The 18,636-nt window shown below is 50.4% G+C and overlaps 6 protein-coding genes across 11 annotated transcripts in view; 3 read left to right on the top strand and 3 right to left on the bottom strand.

The window, feature by feature from the left end:
* Positions 1-2,046, top strand: part of hexb (hexosaminidase B (beta polypeptide)) — a 20,220-nt gene extending 18,174 nt beyond the window's left edge. For both annotated transcript variants that reach the window (XM_019886115.1, XM_019886116.1), the window contains exons 14-15: positions 1,609-1,713; positions 1,795-2,046. In XM_019886115.1, the coding sequence (XP_019741674.1) occupies positions 1,609-1,713; positions 1,795-1,858 (169 nt within the window). In that variant the 3' untranslated portion in view covers positions 1,859-2,046. The remainder of the gene's footprint in view (positions 1-1,608; positions 1,714-1,794) is intronic.
* On the bottom strand, positions 1,943-7,195 carry gfm2 (GTP dependent ribosome recycling factor mitochondrial 2). Of its 3 annotated transcripts, none has more exons than XM_019886113.1 (20): positions 6,942-7,195; positions 6,788-6,869; positions 6,624-6,669; positions 6,105-6,202; positions 5,889-6,014; positions 5,710-5,798; positions 5,530-5,618; positions 5,379-5,439; positions 5,110-5,292; positions 4,942-5,022; positions 4,470-4,618; positions 4,241-4,381; positions 3,908-4,007; positions 3,689-3,839; positions 3,544-3,620; positions 3,263-3,401; positions 2,997-3,179; positions 2,753-2,868; positions 2,487-2,669; positions 1,943-2,363 (listed from the first exon to the last, which is right to left on the bottom strand). In XM_019886113.1, the coding sequence occupies exons 1-20, from the start codon at positions 6,948-6,950 to the stop codon at positions 2,235-2,237; spliced, it is 2,232 nt and encodes a 743-aa protein (XP_019741672.1). In that variant the 5' UTR covers positions 6,951-7,195; the 3' UTR covers positions 1,943-2,234. The 3 variants fall into 3 exon arrangements, with proteins under 3 accessions (XP_019741672.1, XP_019741671.1, XP_019741673.1); XM_019886112.1 differs by having other exon boundaries at positions 5,379-5,442; positions 5,533-5,618; XM_019886114.1 differs by having other exon boundaries at positions 5,379-5,442; positions 5,533-5,618; positions 6,624-6,666.
* A 211-nt stretch (positions 7,196-7,406) lies between these two features.
* nsa2 (NSA2 ribosome biogenesis homolog (S. cerevisiae)) lies at positions 7,407-10,014 on the top strand. The gene is given in 6 exon segments (XM_019886124.1): positions 7,407-7,572; positions 8,343-8,530; positions 8,735-8,909; positions 8,911-9,090; positions 9,298-9,490; positions 9,830-10,014. Coding segments are annotated over 6 exon segments (807 nt in total). The 5' UTR covers positions 7,407-7,569; the 3' UTR covers positions 9,898-10,014.
* A 169-nt stretch (positions 10,015-10,183) lies between these two features.
* tor1 (torsin family 1) lies at positions 10,184-13,686 on the bottom strand. 2 transcript variants are annotated; one of them, XM_019886122.1, is made up of 5 exons: positions 12,942-13,325; positions 12,283-12,548; positions 11,707-11,882; positions 11,169-11,296; positions 10,184-10,696 (listed from the first exon to the last, which is right to left on the bottom strand). In XM_019886122.1, exons 1-5 carry the CDS (start codon positions 13,120-13,122, stop codon positions 10,452-10,454), a joined length of 996 nt encoding a protein of 331 aa, XP_019741681.1. In that variant the 5' UTR covers positions 13,123-13,325; the 3' UTR covers positions 10,184-10,451. The 2 variants fall into 2 exon arrangements, with proteins under 2 accessions (XP_019741681.1, XP_019741680.1); XM_019886121.1 differs by lacking the exon at positions 12,942-13,325 and adding an exon at positions 13,377-13,686 and having other exon boundaries at positions 10,191-10,696.
* Positions 13,687-13,714: 28 nt separating this feature from the next.
* On the top strand, positions 13,715-16,906 carry ankra2 (ankyrin repeat, family A (RFXANK-like), 2). 2 transcript variants are annotated; one of them, XM_019886119.1, is made up of 8 exons: positions 13,715-14,277; positions 14,839-14,997; positions 15,089-15,154; positions 15,393-15,490; positions 15,580-15,705; positions 16,226-16,292; positions 16,400-16,480; positions 16,611-16,906. In XM_019886119.1, exons 1-8 carry the CDS (start codon positions 13,974-13,976, stop codon positions 16,826-16,828), a joined length of 1,119 nt encoding a protein of 372 aa, XP_019741678.1. In that variant the 5' UTR covers positions 13,715-13,973; the 3' UTR covers positions 16,829-16,906. The 2 variants fall into 2 exon arrangements, with proteins under 2 accessions (XP_019741678.1, XP_019741679.1); XM_019886120.1 differs by having other exon boundaries at positions 13,717-14,277; positions 16,606-16,762.
* A 587-nt stretch (positions 16,907-17,493) lies between these two features.
* The window catches only part of btf3 (basic transcription factor 3), a 3,359-nt gene continuing 2,216 nt past the window's right edge, over positions 17,494-18,636 (bottom strand). Inside the window, exon 6 of the mRNA XM_019886125.1 lies at positions 17,494-17,743. Coding sequence (XP_019741684.1) covers positions 17,697-17,743 — 47 coding nt within the window. The 3' untranslated portion in view covers positions 17,494-17,696. The remainder of the gene's footprint in view (positions 17,744-18,636) is intronic.

The raw sequence follows: 18,636 nt of genomic DNA, 5'->3' as shown, positions 1-18,636 counted from the left end.
TTTTTTTCGGCTAAAAATGCCTTACTATACTATGTCGTTTTTTTCGTGCCAAAAACGGCATACTATACTATGTCGTTTTTTTCGTGCCAAAAACGCCTTACTATACTATGTCGTTTTTTTCTCGTTTTTTTCGGCTAAAAATGCCTTACTATACTATGTCGTTTTTTTCGTGCCAAAAACGGCATACTATACTATGTCGTTTTTTTCGCGTTTTTTTCGGCTAAAAATGCCTTACTATACTATGTCGTTTTTTTCTCGTTTTTTTCGGCTAAAAATGCCTTACTATACTATGTCGTTTTTTTCGTGCCAAAAACGCCTTACTATACTATGTCGTTTTTTTCGTGCCAAAAACGGCATACTATACTATGTTGTTTTTTTCGTGCCAAAAACGCCTTACTATACATGGTTGTTTTTTTTCGGCTAAAAACGCCTTACTATACATGGTCGGTTTTTTTCGACCAAAAATCAGCATCAAAATCAGAATCATCTTTATTTGACAAGTTTGTAGAACATACAAGGGATTCATCTCCGGTAGTACAGGCTGCACTAGTATCATCATCAACAAGAACATGACAAATCAGGATGGAAGGACATTCCGTAATGTAAGTGTACCGTTGTGCGGTGGTATCTCCCATGACAGCTGTGAATGAGCAAAGTATCAAGCAGAGTAAAATTGATCAGTTGTACAGTTGGTGCAGAAAATCCTTGCACCATTTTAAAGTGACCAGTAGCAGAACAGTATTTGTAGTACAACAACTGTGCAATTATGCAGATGCCCTTAAACGCCTTAAAGTGTCTGGTGCTGTGGAATACAGTATAGATCATTGACAGTGGTTCAAGTGAGTACAGAGCTTACTATACATGGTCGTTTTTTTTCGGTAAAAACGCCTTACTACACATGGTTGTTTTTTTTCAGTAAAAATGCCTTACTACACATGGTCATTTTTTTCGCTAAAAACGCCTTACTACACATGGTCGTTTTTTTTCGGTAAAAACGCCTTACTACACATGGTCATTTTTTTCGCGAAAAACGGCTTACTATACATGGTCGTTTTTTCGCTAAAAACGCCTCACTATACATGGTCGTTTTTTAGCCTCATTTTTTTTCGGCTAAAAACGCCTTACTACACATGGTCATTTTTTTCGCTAAAAACGCCTTACTACACATGGTCATTTTTTTCGCGAAAAACGGCTTACTATACATGGTCTTTTTTTTTTGGGGTAAAAACGCCTTACTATACTATGTCGTTTTTTTCGGCTAAAAACGCCTGACTGTACATGGTTGTTTTTTTTGGGGGGGGGGGCTAAAAATGCCTGGGGGGGACTAAAAATGCCTGACTATACATGGTCGGGTTTTTTTCGGCAAAAACTGCCTTACTAGACATGCTCATGTTCGCTCTCTCCGACACGCCTACATACTGTACATGCTACTTTCCTTTTTGATGAGGCTTTGGCACTGTCTTGCGTGAGCACACGATGGCGCCAAGGAAGTCTTTTTTTTTTTTTTTTGTCCAAATGAAGCTCCTCAACTCACGTGAGTGTATCTCCCAAACGAATTGACAAATACCCAACCGCAAATGTGACCATTACTGCCTTTGCATGTTACAGGCCTCGCGCCAGCGCCGTTGCCGAGCGTCTGTGGAGCGCCCAGAACGTGACGGACGTGGACGACGCGTACGACAGGCTGTCCTCGCATCGCTGTCGCATGCTGGAGTGAGTAGCCACGCTTTCCTTTCTTTTCCGCCCGGAGAAAGGGCAAAGCGCATGAAAGATTTTCTCCCGTGTCATCTCCAGGCGCGGGATACCCGCCGAGCCGCTCTTCTCCAGCTTCTGCCCCCGCGAGTTCGAGGGAATCTGAGGAAGACGAGGGAAAAACTAAGGAATCAAGTGTGGCTGTGCGACATGAAGGCACCAATTATGTATTTTTTTTTTTTGCGCGCGCGCACACACACACACACACACACACACACGCTCTGTGATGCATATCATTGCACTATTTTGTAATATTTGTCAGACTGATTGTGAATAAAAGCACTGAAAATTTGACATGGAATACACTCTGCTTTTTTTGTTTTCTTTTTTTTAATATCAAGGACAGCATGGTGGGGTTAAGTGTTCCTCAGAGTTCTGCGGTCGGAGGAGGCTTGAGTTCAGGCTCCGGATTGGCCGCCACTTCAAGTCCAGAGTGGCGGAAAGTTTTTCGAGTAGCGTCTGCGGTCCAAATCAGCAGCTGATCACAGCAAGCCGGCCGTTCGCTTCACTAATGCGTTCTGCTCCTGTGCGCTCATGGCCCGGTAGGTGTCCAGCTCCAAGGAGAAGGTGGCCTTCCCCGAGGTCAGCGTCCGCAGGGCGGTGGAATAGCCCTTTGCCGTTACAGAAAATACGTCAACCAATAACTTTGGATGAGTTGCGCCAAAAAAAAAAAAAAACAATACAAAGGAGCTCCAAGTAGGCAGACGACCAGAAAGAGAGTGTTTGGGACCCACCCGGGTTTCCGCCAAGGGGACGCTGGCCAGCAGCACCTTGTCCGGGTGGCGACTCTGGATGTCCCGAACCGTGCCTCGCCTCTGGGCCAGGTCGCCTAAGACGGCGCCCAGATGTTCCTCCTCCACCCTCACCTCCAGGGACATGACGGGCTCCAGGACCTGCCCCCCGGCCAGCCGCAGGGCCTGCACGGGATGGCCACGGACCGACGTTAGGAGTCGCGTTGGCAAACGAAGCCGTCGAGAAAGACGGCGCGGCGCCGACCAACCTTCAGCATGCAGCGGGACACGCAGGCGGAAACCATGGCCGGAGACGTTCCCGCTTCCATCTGGACGCGTCGGATCAGGGTGGACACGCGCTGCAGAGGCGAGCCCAGCAGCGGGCCTGGAGGGGCCGAGAAAGAGGACGCGCAATGCCATCGGTCAGGACGTTCCCGACCGCTTTTTCTTTGACGCATCAAATCGAAGCGAACAAACACAATTACGCCAAGTGCCGGCTCGGTATCAGCTCACCCTGGAGGTAGGAGCCGCGCACCGCGTTCTCCACCGCCTCCCTCATATCTTCAGACAAGGTCGCGGCGGCTTCCTCCGCCAGCGCCACTTGACACGCGCCGGCGGCGCGGTCCTCGCTGGGTCGGACGGCCAGCTCCACCGTCACCGCGTGTCTCTTCTCGCCCACCGTGCGCTCCAGCGTGTCTTGTCACAGTGCAAACACAGGCCGTGGCAGCCCGTCCGGGCGGCAAAGCCCGAATCGGATCGGCGCCAGACTCGAAGCGTACCTGCGGCGGAGGCCCGGCGGAGGACGGTCTCCCGGTACGCCACCTGCAAAGGGCCCAGTTGAGTCTCGACGCCGTATTCCCTTCGTATCCGATCGTGGATGATCTCGATGTGCAGCTCTCCCATCCCGCACAGGATGATCTGAAGACGGCATGACGCCGGGTCGAGCGGTCAGCCCCCGTCCAAACGGGTCGCGCCGCCATCGTCGCGCTGCGCCCAGCCCTCGCGCGCTCAGCGGCGGCGACCGCGGAACGGGGCCAAACGTGAAAAATAGCGCCCGTACCTGTCCGGAATCCGGGTCCGTCCGGACTTTGAGACTGGGGTCTTCCTTCTGGAGGTTGTTCAGCGCACTCTCAAGATCTAGACGGAAACAACAAACACTCCCCAAAAACAAATCCGATTGCCATGAAAAGCACATTTCGACTGACCGGCCTGTCTGGCCAAGGTGGGCGGCTCGACGGTGCAGAAGAAGACGGGGTCGGGGACCTCCACCCCAGACAGGACCACGTCCGTCCGCGCTCGGCGGGCGGCGGCGGCGGCCGACGCTTTGGAGGAGACGATGGTGTCGCCGGTCGCCGTCTTGGAGAGCGAGAAGGCGCCGTGTCCGAGGGGGGACGTGAGCGAGAGGAGGCGGCGCCCGGGTTCACCTGCTTGAGCCCGACGGCCAGCGCGATGTTCCCCGCCGTCATGGAGGAGATTTCCACGTGTTGGTCGGCAAAAGGCACCAGGAGTCTGCTCAGCCTCTCGCTGAAGCGCAACGTGACAAAGTCAAAGTCTTTTATTCGACTTGGGCTTCGGTGCGCCTACGTCACTATTCGTTTTGCCAAAGTGGTTTTACTTTTCCCCCCCATTCGAAAAGACCCCTACGGTTCGCCTTCCCGAAAACAGGCCGGTTCCTTTTTTTTTAACAAGCAGCGATCTGCACTTTGACTTAAGCACAAAGGGCGAGTACGTGGGCGACAGCGCTCGCAGACACCTACGTGCTGTTCCTGTTGACGTTGCGCACCGCCGCCTGCGCTCGCAGCGTTCCCGAATAGATCCGAAGGAAGACCAGAGAGCCCCGCCGCTTGTCGTGCAGGACCTTGAAGGCCAGAGCGCACAGCTCGTCCTCGTACCAGCGCCTGTTCGGGCCCCACACAGGTGCGAGTCGGACTGGAGCCTTCACCTTGGAATTGCGACTCGCTCCCGAGTTTGCTGCGGTTCGCTCACGCCAGGTCGCGGGGCCTTTCGTTGGGGGACGGCAGGTAGGCGGCGACGGCGTCCAGGAGCGGCTGAACGCCTTTGTTGCGCAAAGAGCTTCCGCAGAGCACCGGAACGCCTTTCCGGGTCAGAGTGACCCGCCGCACTGCCTCTTGGAGCTGAGTGAGGGAGGGGAGAAAAAAATTAAAAAGCAGCACATTTGGAAAATTCTGCCCCCGAAGTCCCAAGTGGTCGAAAACGTCTTGACGGTGAAGGGACACACAAAAGTATAAAAAAAAAAATAGTCTTGCGTTTTCTTTGAACGGCCATTTCAAGCAGACCGCGGACGAGACTCTGTGCGCTTGTTGCGGACAGATGGAGCGCGCTGGATCGGGAAGAAGGCAAACCGGCGGCGAAAACGGGAAAGTGACAGCTGGGCAGTCGCGTCCTGGCTCGGGGCGCCCGTTCGCGGCCGCCGGCAACTTCGATCGAGTCGACTCACTCGGACGGAAGGAACGGCGTCAAAGTCGTGGCCGAAGTCGGTCAGCAGCAGTTCGGCAAAGTCGTCGTCCAGATCGGCGACCTGCCGGCGACAAGGCAACGTTGACGCTACGCTTTGGAAGAACAACCCGGGTCGGACTTGGGTGCCCTCGACAGCCAAACGTCGCACCTGCTCAATCAGCGCGCTTCGGGCCCGGCGGACTTCCCGCAGGAGCTCCGCCTCCTCCTCCCGGGACTCGCTCAGGGGTCCGGCGTCGTAGACGCGCCCGTCGTCCGTCGGCTTCCACGTCAGCCTCTGATTGGTCAGCAGGTCGACCACGCCGGAGAAGTTGCGGCCTGTGCCGACGGGAAGCTACGAAGCGGGACGGCGAGCCGTTAGCCGCTCGCCGTGTCATCCGCGCCGCGCGTCAATCTTGAAGGTTTTCCTGGAAAAGTTACCTGGAGCAGGACGGGATTGGCTTTCAACTTCTGCCTGATGCTTTCCAAACACAAAGTGAGACTGAAAGAAAAAGGTGGGGGGGTTCCCCTTGAGGTCAACGTTGGACTCAACGATCGGAAGAAGGCCGTTTGCGGCGGACTGCGCCCTCACTCGGCCGCGGGCTTGTCCATCTTGTTGAGGAAGCCCACGCACGGCACGCGGTGCTTCTCCGCCTGCCTCCACACCGTCACCGTCTGAGCCTGATGGATCCACGTTCAACGCGTCGGCTTTGCTTTTCTTGAAAACAACACGCGCGCGCGCGCGCAACTTTGTGGGCAGAAAGGAGCAAACCTCCACCCCCGCGGCCGCATCAAACACGGCGACGGCCCCGTCCAGCACCCGAAGAGCCCGCTCCACCTCCAGCGTGAAGTCCACGTGACCTGCGGTGGCGCGCGCGCGCATTCACACGCGCCAAGCGGGGCTTTCATCGCTCGTTCTCAAACGGTGGGTCGCTTGAACCGGATGCCTACCCGGCGTGTCGATCAGGTTGATCCGGTGACCTTTCCAGTCAAAGGTCACCGCCGCCGACTGGACGGTGATGCCGCGCTCGCGCTCTTGAGCCATGAAGTCCGTCACCGTGTCTCCGTCGTCCACATCTGGAAGCCCCGGGAAAAAAAAAAAAACAGCAACTTGTTGCCATCTGTCACGCGTTGTCTTTCTTTCCCTCTCCCATCCGACAAACTCGCCTCCCAGCGCTCGGGTGTAGCCCGAGTAGTAAAGCATCCTCTCCGTGGTGGTCGTCTTGCCCGCGTCGATGTGGGCCATGATGCCGATGTTGCGGATCCTGAGGCGCAGGCGGGAGGTGGTCCGAGCGGAAAACAAACACAATGGCACAACGAGAACAAAGTCAAAACACTCGGCCTGCATTGGAAGCCTGCAAGTTCACGGTCAGCTTTTCAAGAGAGTCGTCATACAAGTATAAAACCGAGACAGGTAGCAAGTCACAAGTTAACAAGTACTAAATACTGGAAATACTGTGTCCGACAAATACAAAGTGAAAGTACTTGGACCTTGCTCGTTTTGCTTTGGGTGGGAGGCGAGGGTCGTACAAGTTTCAAATAAAGACTGGGACACAACTCAAAGAACGTCAAACTGCTGTGTCTTTCTCGAAAAATACGCATTTCCTCCGGTTATCGCCTGTGTAAAAAATTCAAGCAACCGGCGTCTGAGAGCCAACTCAAGTGCAACTCCAGTCGTGTACTTACTTGGACACATCCGGGCTGATCACAGACCGCAGCGATTTGACGTCTTCTGCAACGGCGTGGCCATTCGATGGGGTTACGCGCGCATCCGTATCAAACCACGCCGAGGTTTCCACTTGTTTTTGGAGTGACGACAACGGCTAGCATCTGTCCAATAAACGACTTACCACCAGGAAGAAAGCTGGAAGCCCTCTTTGGAAACCTGCCCGGTCTCCACGTGCAGCACCGCAGTCGCAAGAAAGAGTTGCCCTGCAAAGGACAGTGAACGTCTCGTAACACGAGCAGGCGCAATTCAAAGTGACAGCGCGGTTGCGACCTTACCCAAATCATCCTTTCAATGTCCAACGACGCCCGCGTGCTAATATGCCTTTAAGCTCCAAGTCATTCCTCACAAGGAAGACTATTTACATCTCTGTCCGGATGACTTTTCAGTTGAAATACATATGTCTAAATATACGCAGACAGCCTCTGTATTTTAACGATGTATTCTGGACGAGAATAGCAAATAATGACACCGGAAGCGCCGTTCCAGAATGTCCCAAGTCACATTTCTATTGGGGACTCTTCCGAAATACGTCCCCCTCGGAACCTTGAGGGGGCGTATTTTACCGTTAAGTTTGAATTACTTTGAAAAACGTACTTGTTTGGAATTTTTATTTCATTTAAATGTATATGTCATGCTACAACGAGTAACGCGTCTTTATTGAATGAGTGCATCTTAATGTAGATTTTACCCGGAACGATAGCGGCGCTCACGTTTGACAGCCGAACATTATCGGAGAAACATCGTGACGTACTTCCTCTAAAAACTCGGCTCGGAGCCGTCGACATCTAAACAATCCGAGTCTCGAGATCCCAACACCCGCTTGTCAACTTTTGAGCCACTGCGTTTTTTTTTTTTACACCGGCAACAAGTTATTGTGAACAACGTGACACTCGCAACGCGACAATGGTGAGCAGATCAATGCGTTAAGCGCCGTATTTGGATATTGACCACGAGAAACCGCAGCCGATGCTTCGACTAGCTTGCCTCCATGTGCGAGCTTGAGTTGTGTACATTTGTGAAAATGGAGAGTTTTTCCGCTCTTCAGCGATCGATAGGCCTAATCACGTTTTGCCCGATTAAGCGTTGTCCGTGTCAAATAACTGACTTGACTCAGTGATCAAGTGGCAGACAAACGGGATTTTTAAAAAGTACCACTTTCGAAAGACTCACGTTTTCCTGCCAACATACACGTTCTAATCGAAATAAACCGTCTATTATCTCCGAAACATACCTTTTTTTTTAAACCTCAAACAGGCTAGTTTTTCTTAAATACTTGAGTTTATTCTCCTAAAAAAACAGGTTATTCTACGTATTTTTTTGTCGAAAAAATTGTCTTCCTGGACGTCACATCTTTGTCAAAATTGTGTGTAAAAAATTTTATTTTCTCCCAAGTCCCTGTTTTTTTTTGAATATTCAACTATTATTTCGGTGTGTATTTTTCTTCCTCTGAAAAACGTAACTTTTTCTTCAAAATGTATCACTTTATTGTTTCAAATTTAAATCAAAAATCTCAATGCCATTCTCATAAAATGGATTTTTTTTTTTTTTAATGAGAATCTTCCGCTTTTAAAATCGAACGTTGTTACAACTTTCTCCCGGTCAGCCATTTGATCATTTTCACCTTGGGAGTACCGTTTCTTGAAATGCGAAAAAGCTTTGTTCAATTTCTTTTCCAGCCCCAGAACGAGCACATCGAGCTGCACCGCAAGCGGCATGGCTACCGCCTGGACCACCACGAGCGCAAGCGCAAGAAGGAGAGCCGCGAGGCGCACAGTCGCTCGCGCAAGGCCCGCAAGACCATCGGCCTCAAGGCCAAACTGTACCACAAGCAGCGGCACGCCGAGAAGATCCAGATGAAGAAGACGTGAGTACTCCCGCCCGCTGGGATTTCCACATTTGCCTTGTTTTTGGCAGTGCGCTTCTTGTATTGCCGACTTCCGAGCTGCCCTCGATCACCACCGGGTCAAAGGTCAAAGAAGCGTGCTCAGATGAATTTTGGGGTTTCTTTTGCTGGGTTGTCGGCGTCTTGCGTATGTGCGTCAGTAACACATGTCCGATTGGTGCGTAGCATCAAAATGCACGAGCAGAGGAAGACCAAGCAGAAGGACGACGAGAAGACCCCCAAGGGCGCCGTGCCCGCCTACCTGCTGGACCGCGAGGGGCAAACCCGCGCCAAAGTGCTGTCCAACATGATCAAGCAAAAGCGCAAAGAGAAGGCGCCCCACCCCCGATCTCGTCTTTCAGGGCAAGTGGGAGGTGCCGCTGCCCAAGGTGCGAGCCCAGGGCGAGACGGAGGTTTTGAAAGTGGTCAGAACGGGCAAGCGGCAGAAGAAGGCCTGGAAGAGACTGGTCACCAAAGTTTGCTTCGTGGGCGACGGCTTCACGCGCAAACCTCCCAAATACGAGCGCTTCATCAGGCCCATGGTGAGTCCCGGGTCGCCCAATGAGTCGAAGCGCCCGCCAAGCGGGGCGCATCGCATGCAGCGCGGCTGAAACGGATGTCCGAGCGCCCTCGGGCCGGCGTTGTGAACGTCGGGCCGGCCCGCCCGTCGGACGGCACTCGGACGCGCGCTGGGCCGAGGTTTCCTCACCTGATGTCGTGAGCCGAGCCCGACTGCGTCGCTTGTGCAGGGTCTGCGCTTCAAGAAGGCCCACGTGACGCATCCCGAGCTCAAGGCCACCTTCTGCCTTCCCATCCTGGGCGTGAAGAAGAACCCGTCGTCCCCGCTCTACACCTCGCTGGGCGTCATTACCAAGGGCACCGTGGTGGAAGTCAACGTCAGCGAGCTGGGACTGGTCACGCAGGGAGGCAAAGTCATCTGGGGTAAGACCTGGGACAGGGTTTCAAACACGCAGGAAGTCAGCCCGACTTTCCAGGAGGCTCTCTTTTTCCCCCTGACATTTGAGAGGCACAGCTTGCATGAGTACACTCACAGATTTTCTTCTTACTGCTTGATCGTTGAATGCTCGCAAGAAGCCATTAAAAAAAAAACGTGCACAGGAGTCTGCCATTTAGGAGTGCTTCGAAAGCAAAGTCGCAGAGGTGTTACTTTGTTTTCCCCCCTCCAATTGCTACCCCGTTTCAGCAACTTAACTCGAATAGTCTCGCCAAGGTCATGTCATGATGATGGTTTTGAAGTGCAAATGTTTTGCCCCCTTGCAGGTAAATACGCACAGGTGACCAACAACCCCGAGAACGACGGCTGCATTAACGCAGTGCTGCTGGTTTGAGACTCTTTAGGCCTCCTCAAGGTTTGGCCGGGAGGACTTTTCGCAGCTAACGGCGCACCCCGGGGAGGCCGCCGTGTCATCTTTTGAAAGCAATAAAATTGCAAAGAGGAAGAGCGACGGTCATGATGTCATTTCAAAAGAAAAAGCGGCTCGTCTGCGGCCGCCTTGGGTTTGCGAAGCTCATCCCGCGCGCGCGAGATGAATACATCGCCAAAGTTGTGCCTGAACCATCTCATTTTTCATTTCGTATGTATTTACTCCAAATTGGATGATGACAGGTAAGTTGTTTTTTGACAACAGCAGGGACATATCCACGTTTGCTTGGTGTGTTGACATTTTTTTCCCCGTCTGTTAAATAGACGAACCCTTTTGGAGAAAAAAAAATTGAAAAAAATCACAGTCAAAAAAAAAAAACCTTCATGATTCACTTTCAATTGAAAGGGAATCACTTTTTTTTTTTTTTTGAAGTTCAGAGTGGGCGACACCACTTGAGTTTTTCCCGCTTGTCACAACGTGCGCCCGGCGATGATCAGATGGCGGCGCCCGTCCTGCCGCTATACGTAGTATTCCCACTTGCTGTCGATGGTCTTGCAACCCTTGACGGAGAAGACGCGCTCGGCTTTGGGGAAGTAGAGCAGATCGGCCGCCACCTTGTCGGCCACGGCGGCGTCGGGCTCCAGGCCCTGAGCGGACATGGCGGCCATGGCGCACTGAACCACGTGCTTGTACTCCAGCGGCAGGAAGGGCACAAAGAAGTCCACCAGGTTCTTGTCAATCAGGCTCGTGTGCCACAGGCCGCCTGTCAAAACGGGGGCGGGGGGATAAAGATTGTTCAGAAAGTTGGAAGGGGCGGGCAGAATAGCCGGATGAACTCTTCACCAAAAAAAAATATATATATATATATATATATAGAATTTCTGGGGCGGGGGGATATACCCCCAAAAAATCCACTCATCGTAATAGGATTTTTTTTTTTTTTTTAAAACCTTTCTAAAAAGTGAGGGACAATAAATGTTTTCAAAATAAGAGGTGTCCGATGTACTCGAAAATGAGTGCATGGGAGCGCGGTCTTGGAAAATAGTCGAGCATGGACAACGTGACGACGAACTTGAGACTCAAAAGCTCCCCTTGGCCAAACGCTTGGGGCCAAAATGCACAACTCAAAGGACTCGATGCTATGGGAAGAGAATCAGAAAACCATTGACAAGTCGGCCTGGCTCGCTTTAGCGAGAGCAGAACGTGCCGGGGCGATTCCGTGTTTGCCAACTTACTTCTCTTGTTGTTGAAGACGGACAGCGCGAGCGACGTCTCCACGTCCTTCAGCTCGATCTCCTCGCGACTTCTGCCCGCTTTCCAGAAATCCAACGTCGTCTGCACGATGCTCTCGCCGCCGGCGTTGCTGTGGAGCCAAACAAATGTTTTACCACAGCCAGATCATTTTAACCCCCCCCCCCTCCCCCATACAGTAAGAAAATGTTCTTGCGATACTTTTGTCACTTTGTAGTCCAAAATGCAGAACATAAATTCTGTGCAAATCAAATCTTTCTATGCAAAACTATTTTCACTTCACAACATTCATCTGGAGCTTATTAATAAAATCCACAATTTAGATTTTTTTTTGATGACAGCCAATTGTGCACTTTACAATACGAAAATGATTTTCAAAAAATGTTTTTTCAATGTGTATTTATTTAGTAAAAGTAAAACTTAATTCCGACAGTACCGCATGGTTTTTCTTTCCATGTGATGCTACCGCCGCCCTTAAGCGAGGCCTCTCATTGTGCTTTTTGCCACATTTGCGGGTCTGACCTGAGAAAGATGAAGATGGCTTTGCGGTAGGAGACGCCGTCCACTTTGTCGTAGTAGTCCAAGTAGGGCTTGATGCTGTCAATCAGGCCCGGGTGCATCTTGTCCATCTCGTCGAAGATGAACATGGACCGATCGCAGCTGCTCACGTTGCCCTTGATCCACTGCTGCAGTTGAGTCTGCGACGACGACCACGAGGACGCAAAACGTCCGGGAAACGGACGCAACTTCATTGGCTGCCATCTTACGGCAACGATGAAAGGATGATCAAATAAATCACTCATGATTTGGACATCAGAGTCCTTCGTCATCTATCTTTCTAATCAGATTCATCCCCAAAATAATTGACAAGATTAATGGTTAATCGGCAGTTGTAGCCCTTAGTTTACATTGATTTTTTTTTTTTTTGAGTCATTTTATTTGTGTATTCATTCATTTTCCTGGCAGGAATGGACTTCAGGAGATTTCTATTTGTTGTAAAAATAGCCGCCGTAAAACCCTTTTGTAAATTCCCGCTTTCTTCCCATGAAGCGCATTTTGCAACTCAGAAAGTCACCGGACACACAGTCATAATAATACCTTGTAGGCGTCCATCTGACCGGCATGCGGAAAGTGGAGCTCGGCGGTGAAGACGTGCACAAATTGGCTGTCCATGCCCTCCTTGTAGATGCTTTCCGCGATGAGCGCGCTGGCAAAGTTCTTGCCTGTGCCGGTCCAGCCGTGCAGAGAGAGCACCAGCGGCTTCTTGGGGTTGGCGTTGTTCATGAAGCCGCTCACCGCCTTGGCAATGATGTGCGAGGCCAAGTGCTGCCCGAACAGCCTGGTACTGAGGTCCTCCTGCAGACCTGCCCACACAAACAACAAAGTGTATGCAGAAAAGGCGGTAAAGATCGCGTGACCGTCTGTGTGTTGTATTATTTTGTCATTTTATGTTAACTGGTCTGTTGACGGCAGCGCGGGCAGCCGCAGCGGCTCTTCTCTCTCCTGTGGTTGAGAGGAAAGAAATTTCATCTGTGCTGTATGTTGCCCAGAGAGCACATTGGACAATGAAGTCGACTTGACTCGAGAATGCAAATCTATCCACATGACGTTTTCGTTTTGCATCGCTGTGTATCTTCTCTGTATGTTAATTCATTTATTTGTTTGTTTGCTTGTTTGTTTTCATTCTCTCGCCAGGACAACACTGGTATACGCTGCCGATTGCACTGAGTTAATAAATAATACTGCGTGTGTCTCACCTGTGACGTTAAAGGAGATCCATTTGGGATTGCAGCTCTCGCGTAAATAGTTATAAATGGTTCGGCTCAACACGGCGCCGACGCCGAATACTACAGTGGTCGTAATGGGGTCGAAAGCACCGGCCAGCATCGCAAAGGTCGACAAAGCGTGCAGCCACAAACAAACGCGCGCGACTTTCATCGTCGAACGCCGAATTTCAACACGGGGTGCGCTCGATAAACGAACATAGCGCCCAAAACGAAACTGGAAAGCAAAGAAGCTAGCTTTTTCGCCCCAACCACCGTGACACTTCCGTGTACGTCATCGACTCGCGACATACACCCCACAGGGTCCACCGTGTTGAAAATGTTTGGAAAAAGAATTCACGTGTCAAACAAAAACACATGAAGACAATCTACAGATTCAAACGAGCTCGACGGGTGTGTTGGTGTCACCCGTTCTGTTGAAGGCTATCCACTCGGGGCGGCAGCACTCGTGGAAATAGTAGATGATGTTCTGGTAGCTGGCTAAAAAGCCCGTCAAAGCGGCCGCCATGCCCACCGCTATGCTGGTGCTGATGGGCTCGATGGCCGCCGAGCTGGCCGAACACAGCAACAACAGCAGCGAAGGCGGCAACGACAGCGCGGCGCGGCGTCTCATCGCGAACTACTTCTACTTGTTGCACGTCCACATCCACCTTCGTTTAATTGTTGAACCGGAGAAGCCTTCCGGCGACCAATCACCCGCACCGGAAACCCTGCGTCTGTTTGCTGGAAAAAAAAAAAAGATGCGTGACGTCACAGACCAAACAAGATGGCGCCGCAATATAGCCTTTTGTAGCGTTATTTGGTCTTCGAACTAATACGACCCATTTGCTTTATTAAAAGGCTATTCACGTTATTTGTTCTATTCTCCACTTTATGGCATTATTTCACACGGTAAACATGAACCGTGGCGAGTATTTGTTTGTTTAGAGGCGATATGACATCGCTCCTGCTGCGCTTAGCTCGGCGGTGTTGACGCGGCTGCCGCGTGGAGTCATTGACCGACAAATGGACATCGTGTCCAGCTCGGCGTCCGCGGGGACCCCCGCTGCCATGTCCGACGACATGGAGGGCCTGGGCGGCGGCGTCTTGCCCCACCTGAGTGCCATCAAGACTGAGCAGGGGCTGCCAGTGAACGGCGCGGACGAGGCGGGCAACCCCAACGTGGCCATGGGCATCAAGTTCATCTTGCCCAACCGCTTCGACATGAACGTGTGCTCCCGATTCGTCAAGTCGCTCAACGAGGAGGACAGCAAGAACATCCAAGATCAGGTCAACTCCGACCTCGAGGTCGCCTCCGTGCTCTTCAAAGGTTGGATCGTCGTTATTCAAAAAAAAAACAAACAAACGAAAACGTGTCATTCAACATATTATGAGAAACACCTTCAAATAACCCCACGTCACATTACATTTTCAACTTTTTTTTTGTCGGGGGAACAAGGGAATTGGAATAAAGATTTATAAATACTGTACATGCACGAACAAATTCTTTTCGGAGTACTGTTTTGTTTCCGTGGCATGTGCCCCAAATGATTTTGTTCATAAACACACGTTTGTAATATCTGCCAGGAAGACATTTTTTTCATGTATTTGTTTTACATATTTTTTGTATGTAAAAAGTAGTTTTCAAACATATTGCTCTTGCTCGCTCTATACATTATAGTTAAAGTTCAAGGTGTGTTTGAAGACATTTGATAAAATGCCATAAAACCACACCTAGGTTGAATGAGGTTGCACATTTTCTCGCAAAATGTTGAACTTGGAAAGGGTTTTTTTTTTTTTTTTTTTTTTAAAGAAATAATAGCATTCACTTGGCCTACAGTAATAAGCCGCTCTTACCCCGGGTGTTGTGTTCACGTCTACCCGGTTTCAGCGGAGTGCAACATCCAGGCGTCTCCGTCGGCGGGCGTCCAGGTGCGCCACGTCTACACGCCGTCCACCACCAAGCACTTCTCGCCCATCAAGCAGTCCACCACCCTGACCAACAAGCACCGCGGCAACGAGGTCTCGTCCACGCCGCTCCTCGTGCACTGTACGCCCGCCGCCACCACCTTGACGCAGCTTAGCCTCGCCTTTGCCGTCGCGCCTCATCTTCTTCCTCTTCTGGGGTTTTGTCTTGCCAGCTTTGTCCATCCATCAGCTGGCGGCTCAAGGCGAGATGGTCTTTCTGGCCAGCAGGATTGAGCAAGGTACAGGTGTCGCTCTGGAGAGGCCTTTCGTACGCTGTACTCGAACAAAACGGAACAACATCGTGTTCGGGTATCCGTCGCGCGGGCGACCCCGAGTTGATTGGCCAGACCTTCTCGCGTGAGATTGAGAGCAAAGATAAAAGATCCAGGCAAAGTTGATACTGGTGAAACTGCGGGTCCTCTTTGGAGTGACGGCGCTGTTCTTCCCATGGGGAAATGATGTCTTTCCTCTTTCAAGAGCCGGTGATCAACGCCCAAGACGAGGAGGGCTTCACTCCTCTCATGTGGGCGGCGGCGCACGGCCAGATCGCGGTGGTGGAGTTTCTGCTCCAGAATGTAGGACGTTCTCCTACATCCCGGCGGATCCATACGGCACCGTCAGAATAATAATCGTCGTCATGATGATGACTCGTGTGCACGCGCAGGGTGCCGATCCCAACTTGTTGGCCAAAGGACGAGAGAGCGCTCTGTCGCTGGCCTGCAGCAAAGGATACACGGACATCGTCAAGATGCTCATCGACTGCGGCGTCGACGTCAACGAGTACGACTGGGTTAGTTGCGCGCGTGCACTTTCAAAGGCAGTTTTACATTGACATGATCATTTGAAGAAAAAATGCAATAGAATACAATTGTGCTTACTGTACATGATGAAAAGATGCTTTTCCAAAAATATGATGCTTCTAATTAAACATCAAAAAGTAAACCGCATTATAAACTCCAATTCTCGGTGTGTTTTGATTCAATATCAATGTACTAATTAGATCGCTAATTCCAAACAATCAAAACTTTGATCAAATCAAATGGAAATTTTTATCCAACTAAAATAAGTTTGCCTTTGTGGTCAGTATTTTTTGTTTTTTTCTGTACTCATTGTAAATTTGTTTTTTGTTTTAGTAAATTCAAATGACATGAAAAATTGACTCCGAAATCCAAACAAACAAACAAAAAAAAAAAAAAAGCAAATACAAGGACCTGGAGACCCCAAAGAAAACACTAATAAACGCGGAAAGACAAAAACCACGGAACAGCAAATTGTATTTGAGGAAGTCGCTCAAGGTGCTGTCATTTCAGAACGGAGGCGCGCCGCTGCTTTACGCCGTCCACGGCAACCACATACGCTGCGTGGAGCTGCTGCTGGGTAAACACGCACTCACCTCTCCCACCAGAGATTCCAAATGAAGCACATGTGCAACTGACGCCTTTCACGCCGACATACGCAACTTGGCATGCGATTTCCATTCGCAGAGAGCGGCGCCGATCCCACCGTGGAGTCCGACTCGGGTTTCAACGCCATGGACATGGCCGTGGCCATGGGACATCGCAATGGTATGTACGCTATTTGGACCTTGAGAAAAAAAAAATCAAATAAAAAGCCAAACGTGGCCAGACGCAATCAGAAGGGAACACGGGGTTCGACGGCCCGTGGGAACATGCTAATTGTGCTCGTGCAGTTCAGCAGGTGATGGAGGCGCACCTGCTGCGACTGCTGATGGCCGTGCGAGAGTGACGTCGGACGACGACGTCGCCAAGCATTCTGTCGTGGACGCGGTTGACTCTTGTGCTGCTTTGGGTGTTCCCACACGTTATTTATTTGACATGTCTGTGTTGCTATTACTTTTTTTTTGGGGGGGGGGATGCTTCGTTTCATTTTGGAAATTGGGGTTGCATTTTTGAGTTTGACACTGCAATAAGTTCAACTTGAAATGGAATTTTTCATGTGAAATACACGCAATTGATATGAGTTCATGGAGAGAAAAAAAACCCAGTTGGTTTTTGTCATCGTAACTGTGCACATTTGCTGTCTGAAAGTAAGTGACGGATCCATTCAAATGTTGAATGTTTTCGGTCTGTGAGACAACTTTGCCCTGAAAAATGTGACTTTTCTGGTTGAAAACATCACTTTTCATCCTCAGTATACATCATGTTTTAATGACAAAGAAATAATGTAACAATGTAATTCGATTTTTTGTTTGCAAATTGTGAATTTCGAAATAAAAAAAAAATTCAATGACCATTTTCACGTAACCTAGCATGTGGTGTTGTGTTGAATCAACTAGTTTTCATTTTCATGTGCTGTGGTTGAGAAGGAAACGAATGCGCGTGTATGTCGACACGGTTGCGCTTGTGACATTTTCATTAAAAAGATCAAAATGTCAACCAAAATTTCCACTCCATCTTTTTTATTCTCAAACTCAACCCCCCCCCCCCAAACCGAGATCATACCAATGACAAGCGGACTGAAGTCAAAAACAATTGGTCACTATCAGCCCACACGATTCACTTCAAAACAAAAGTTGCGCTTGTTGATTGACAGTAGCTACACTTAATTGCAGACATGGCTTGCTTTTTTTTTTTTTTTTTAACGAGGCCACATATGAACAAGATTCAGTAACACAGAGGAAAAATATTATACAATCATTGGGTGGGACTGAACCTGGTGTGGAGAGTTGGGGGCAACGCACGGAAGCTAACAAGCACCAAGATTCGGAGGCCCTCCCCCGTGTCCGACCCCGAGGTCCCCGTTTTGTTCCCGCTTGGTCCTCTAGTTTGCTTCGTCCTTGGACGCCTCGTCAAAGTTCTCCACCAGATCTGAAAGCACACGGAAAATAACGGTGAGCGCCACAGTGCATGCAGATGCTGTGAAAATGACAGCAAATGTGGAGAGGTAGAGGTCCAGGATTGGCCTCACCAAAAAAAACTTCTACTTTCAGAGAACAGCATGACATTTTTTTTTTTTTTTTTTAACTTGGTAGTTCAAAGACGACATTGCCGTCGTCATTCTCTGCCGCTTATCCCAGGTGAGGTCGCGGTCACACTTGGCGGCAAACCGCTCCAGTGAGAGTTAAAGACCAATTTAAAGAGCTTGAAGAAGCCAACGGTGCCACGTCGTCTCCAAAAGGCAACGTTGTAATACTGAGACCGCCAAGCCGGACGCCCTCAAAGGCCTCGGCTGTGGCTCGAAATTCTGTCCATAAAGTTTATGGACGTCGTAGAGCCGCTGCGGGAGGAAAAACCCACCGGCGCTCCTGCCGTATCTGACATTCGTCTTCCCAACGAACGGCCGCCTCTCTCCAGCAGCCGTGAATAGATCTGACCGGGGAGGCTGAGGGACCGCGTGGTGGCACACAGCCCCCGGTCCCCCTTGCCGCACCGGTCTGCCGATGTCCGTCGAAGAACCCCGGGCCCATCTCCTCCGCCCGCCCACCGCGAAGCTTTTCAACCCCAGAGATTGGAGAGACCGCCACAGACTCTGCTTCCTCAAAGGAAGGCGTGCCGATGGAATTCAGGAGGTCACAATAAGTGTGGATCTGCCAAGTCGGACCGGCATCTTCTCCCACCATTGGAGCCAACACACCACCGGCGTCGGTGGTGCACCAATCAGTTGGCACTTTTGTTTTCCAACTATTCCTCAGAATTGTTTTTTTTTTTTTTTTTGTCCGAACTGGATGATAACATTAGCAACCCGCTCCTATCCGATGTAC

This window comes from Hippocampus comes, unplaced genomic scaffold, assembly GCF_001891065.2.
Source record: "Hippocampus comes isolate QL1 unplaced genomic scaffold, H_comes_QL1_v1.1 scaffold699, whole genome shotgun sequence".
Taxonomy (NCBI): Eukaryota; Metazoa; Chordata; class Actinopteri; order Syngnathiformes; family Syngnathidae; genus Hippocampus; species Hippocampus comes.
This window is presented reverse-complemented; position numbering and strand designations above follow the sequence as displayed.

What these genes read in the sequence shown, in the direction of transcription:
- gfm2 (XM_019886113.1), bottom strand. An exon ending in CTACACCCGAGCGCTGGGAG is followed by an intron (nt 6,015 to 6,104) that starts GCGAGTTTGTCG and finishes CGGGGCTTCCAG; the next exon opens with ATGTGGACGACGGAGACACG. An exon ending in CCGCCGGGCCTCCGCCGCAG is followed by an intron (nt 3,180 to 3,262) that starts GTACGCTTCGAG and finishes CACTGTGACAAG; the next exon opens with ACACGCTGGAGCGCACGGTG.
- tor1 (XM_019886121.1), bottom strand. Translation starts at nt 13,581, where the DNA reads ATGAGACGCCGCGCCGCGCTGTCGTTGCCGCCTTCGCTGCTGTTGTTG. An exon ending in GTCAGATGGACGCCTACAAG is followed by an intron (nt 11,883 to 12,282) that starts GTATTATTATGA and finishes TCGTCGTCGCAG; the next exon opens with ACTCAACTGCAGCAGTGGAT. An exon ending in GCCATCTTCATCTTTCTCAG is followed by an intron (nt 11,297 to 11,706) that starts GTCAGACCCGCA and finishes TTGGCTCCACAG; the next exon opens with CAACGCCGGCGGCGAGAGCA.
- ankra2 (XM_019886119.1), top strand. Translation starts at nt 13,974, where the DNA reads ATGGACATCGTGTCCAGCTCGGCGTCCGCGGGGACCCCCGCTGCCATG. An exon ending in GGCCAGCAGGATTGAGCAAG is followed by an intron (nt 15,155 to 15,392) that starts GTACAGGTGTCG and finishes TCCTCTTTCAAG; the next exon opens with AGCCGGTGATCAACGCCCAA. An exon ending in GGCCATGGGACATCGCAATG is followed by an intron (nt 16,481 to 16,610) that starts GTATGTACGCTA and finishes CGTGCAGTTCAG; the next exon opens with CAGGTGATGGAGGCGCACCT.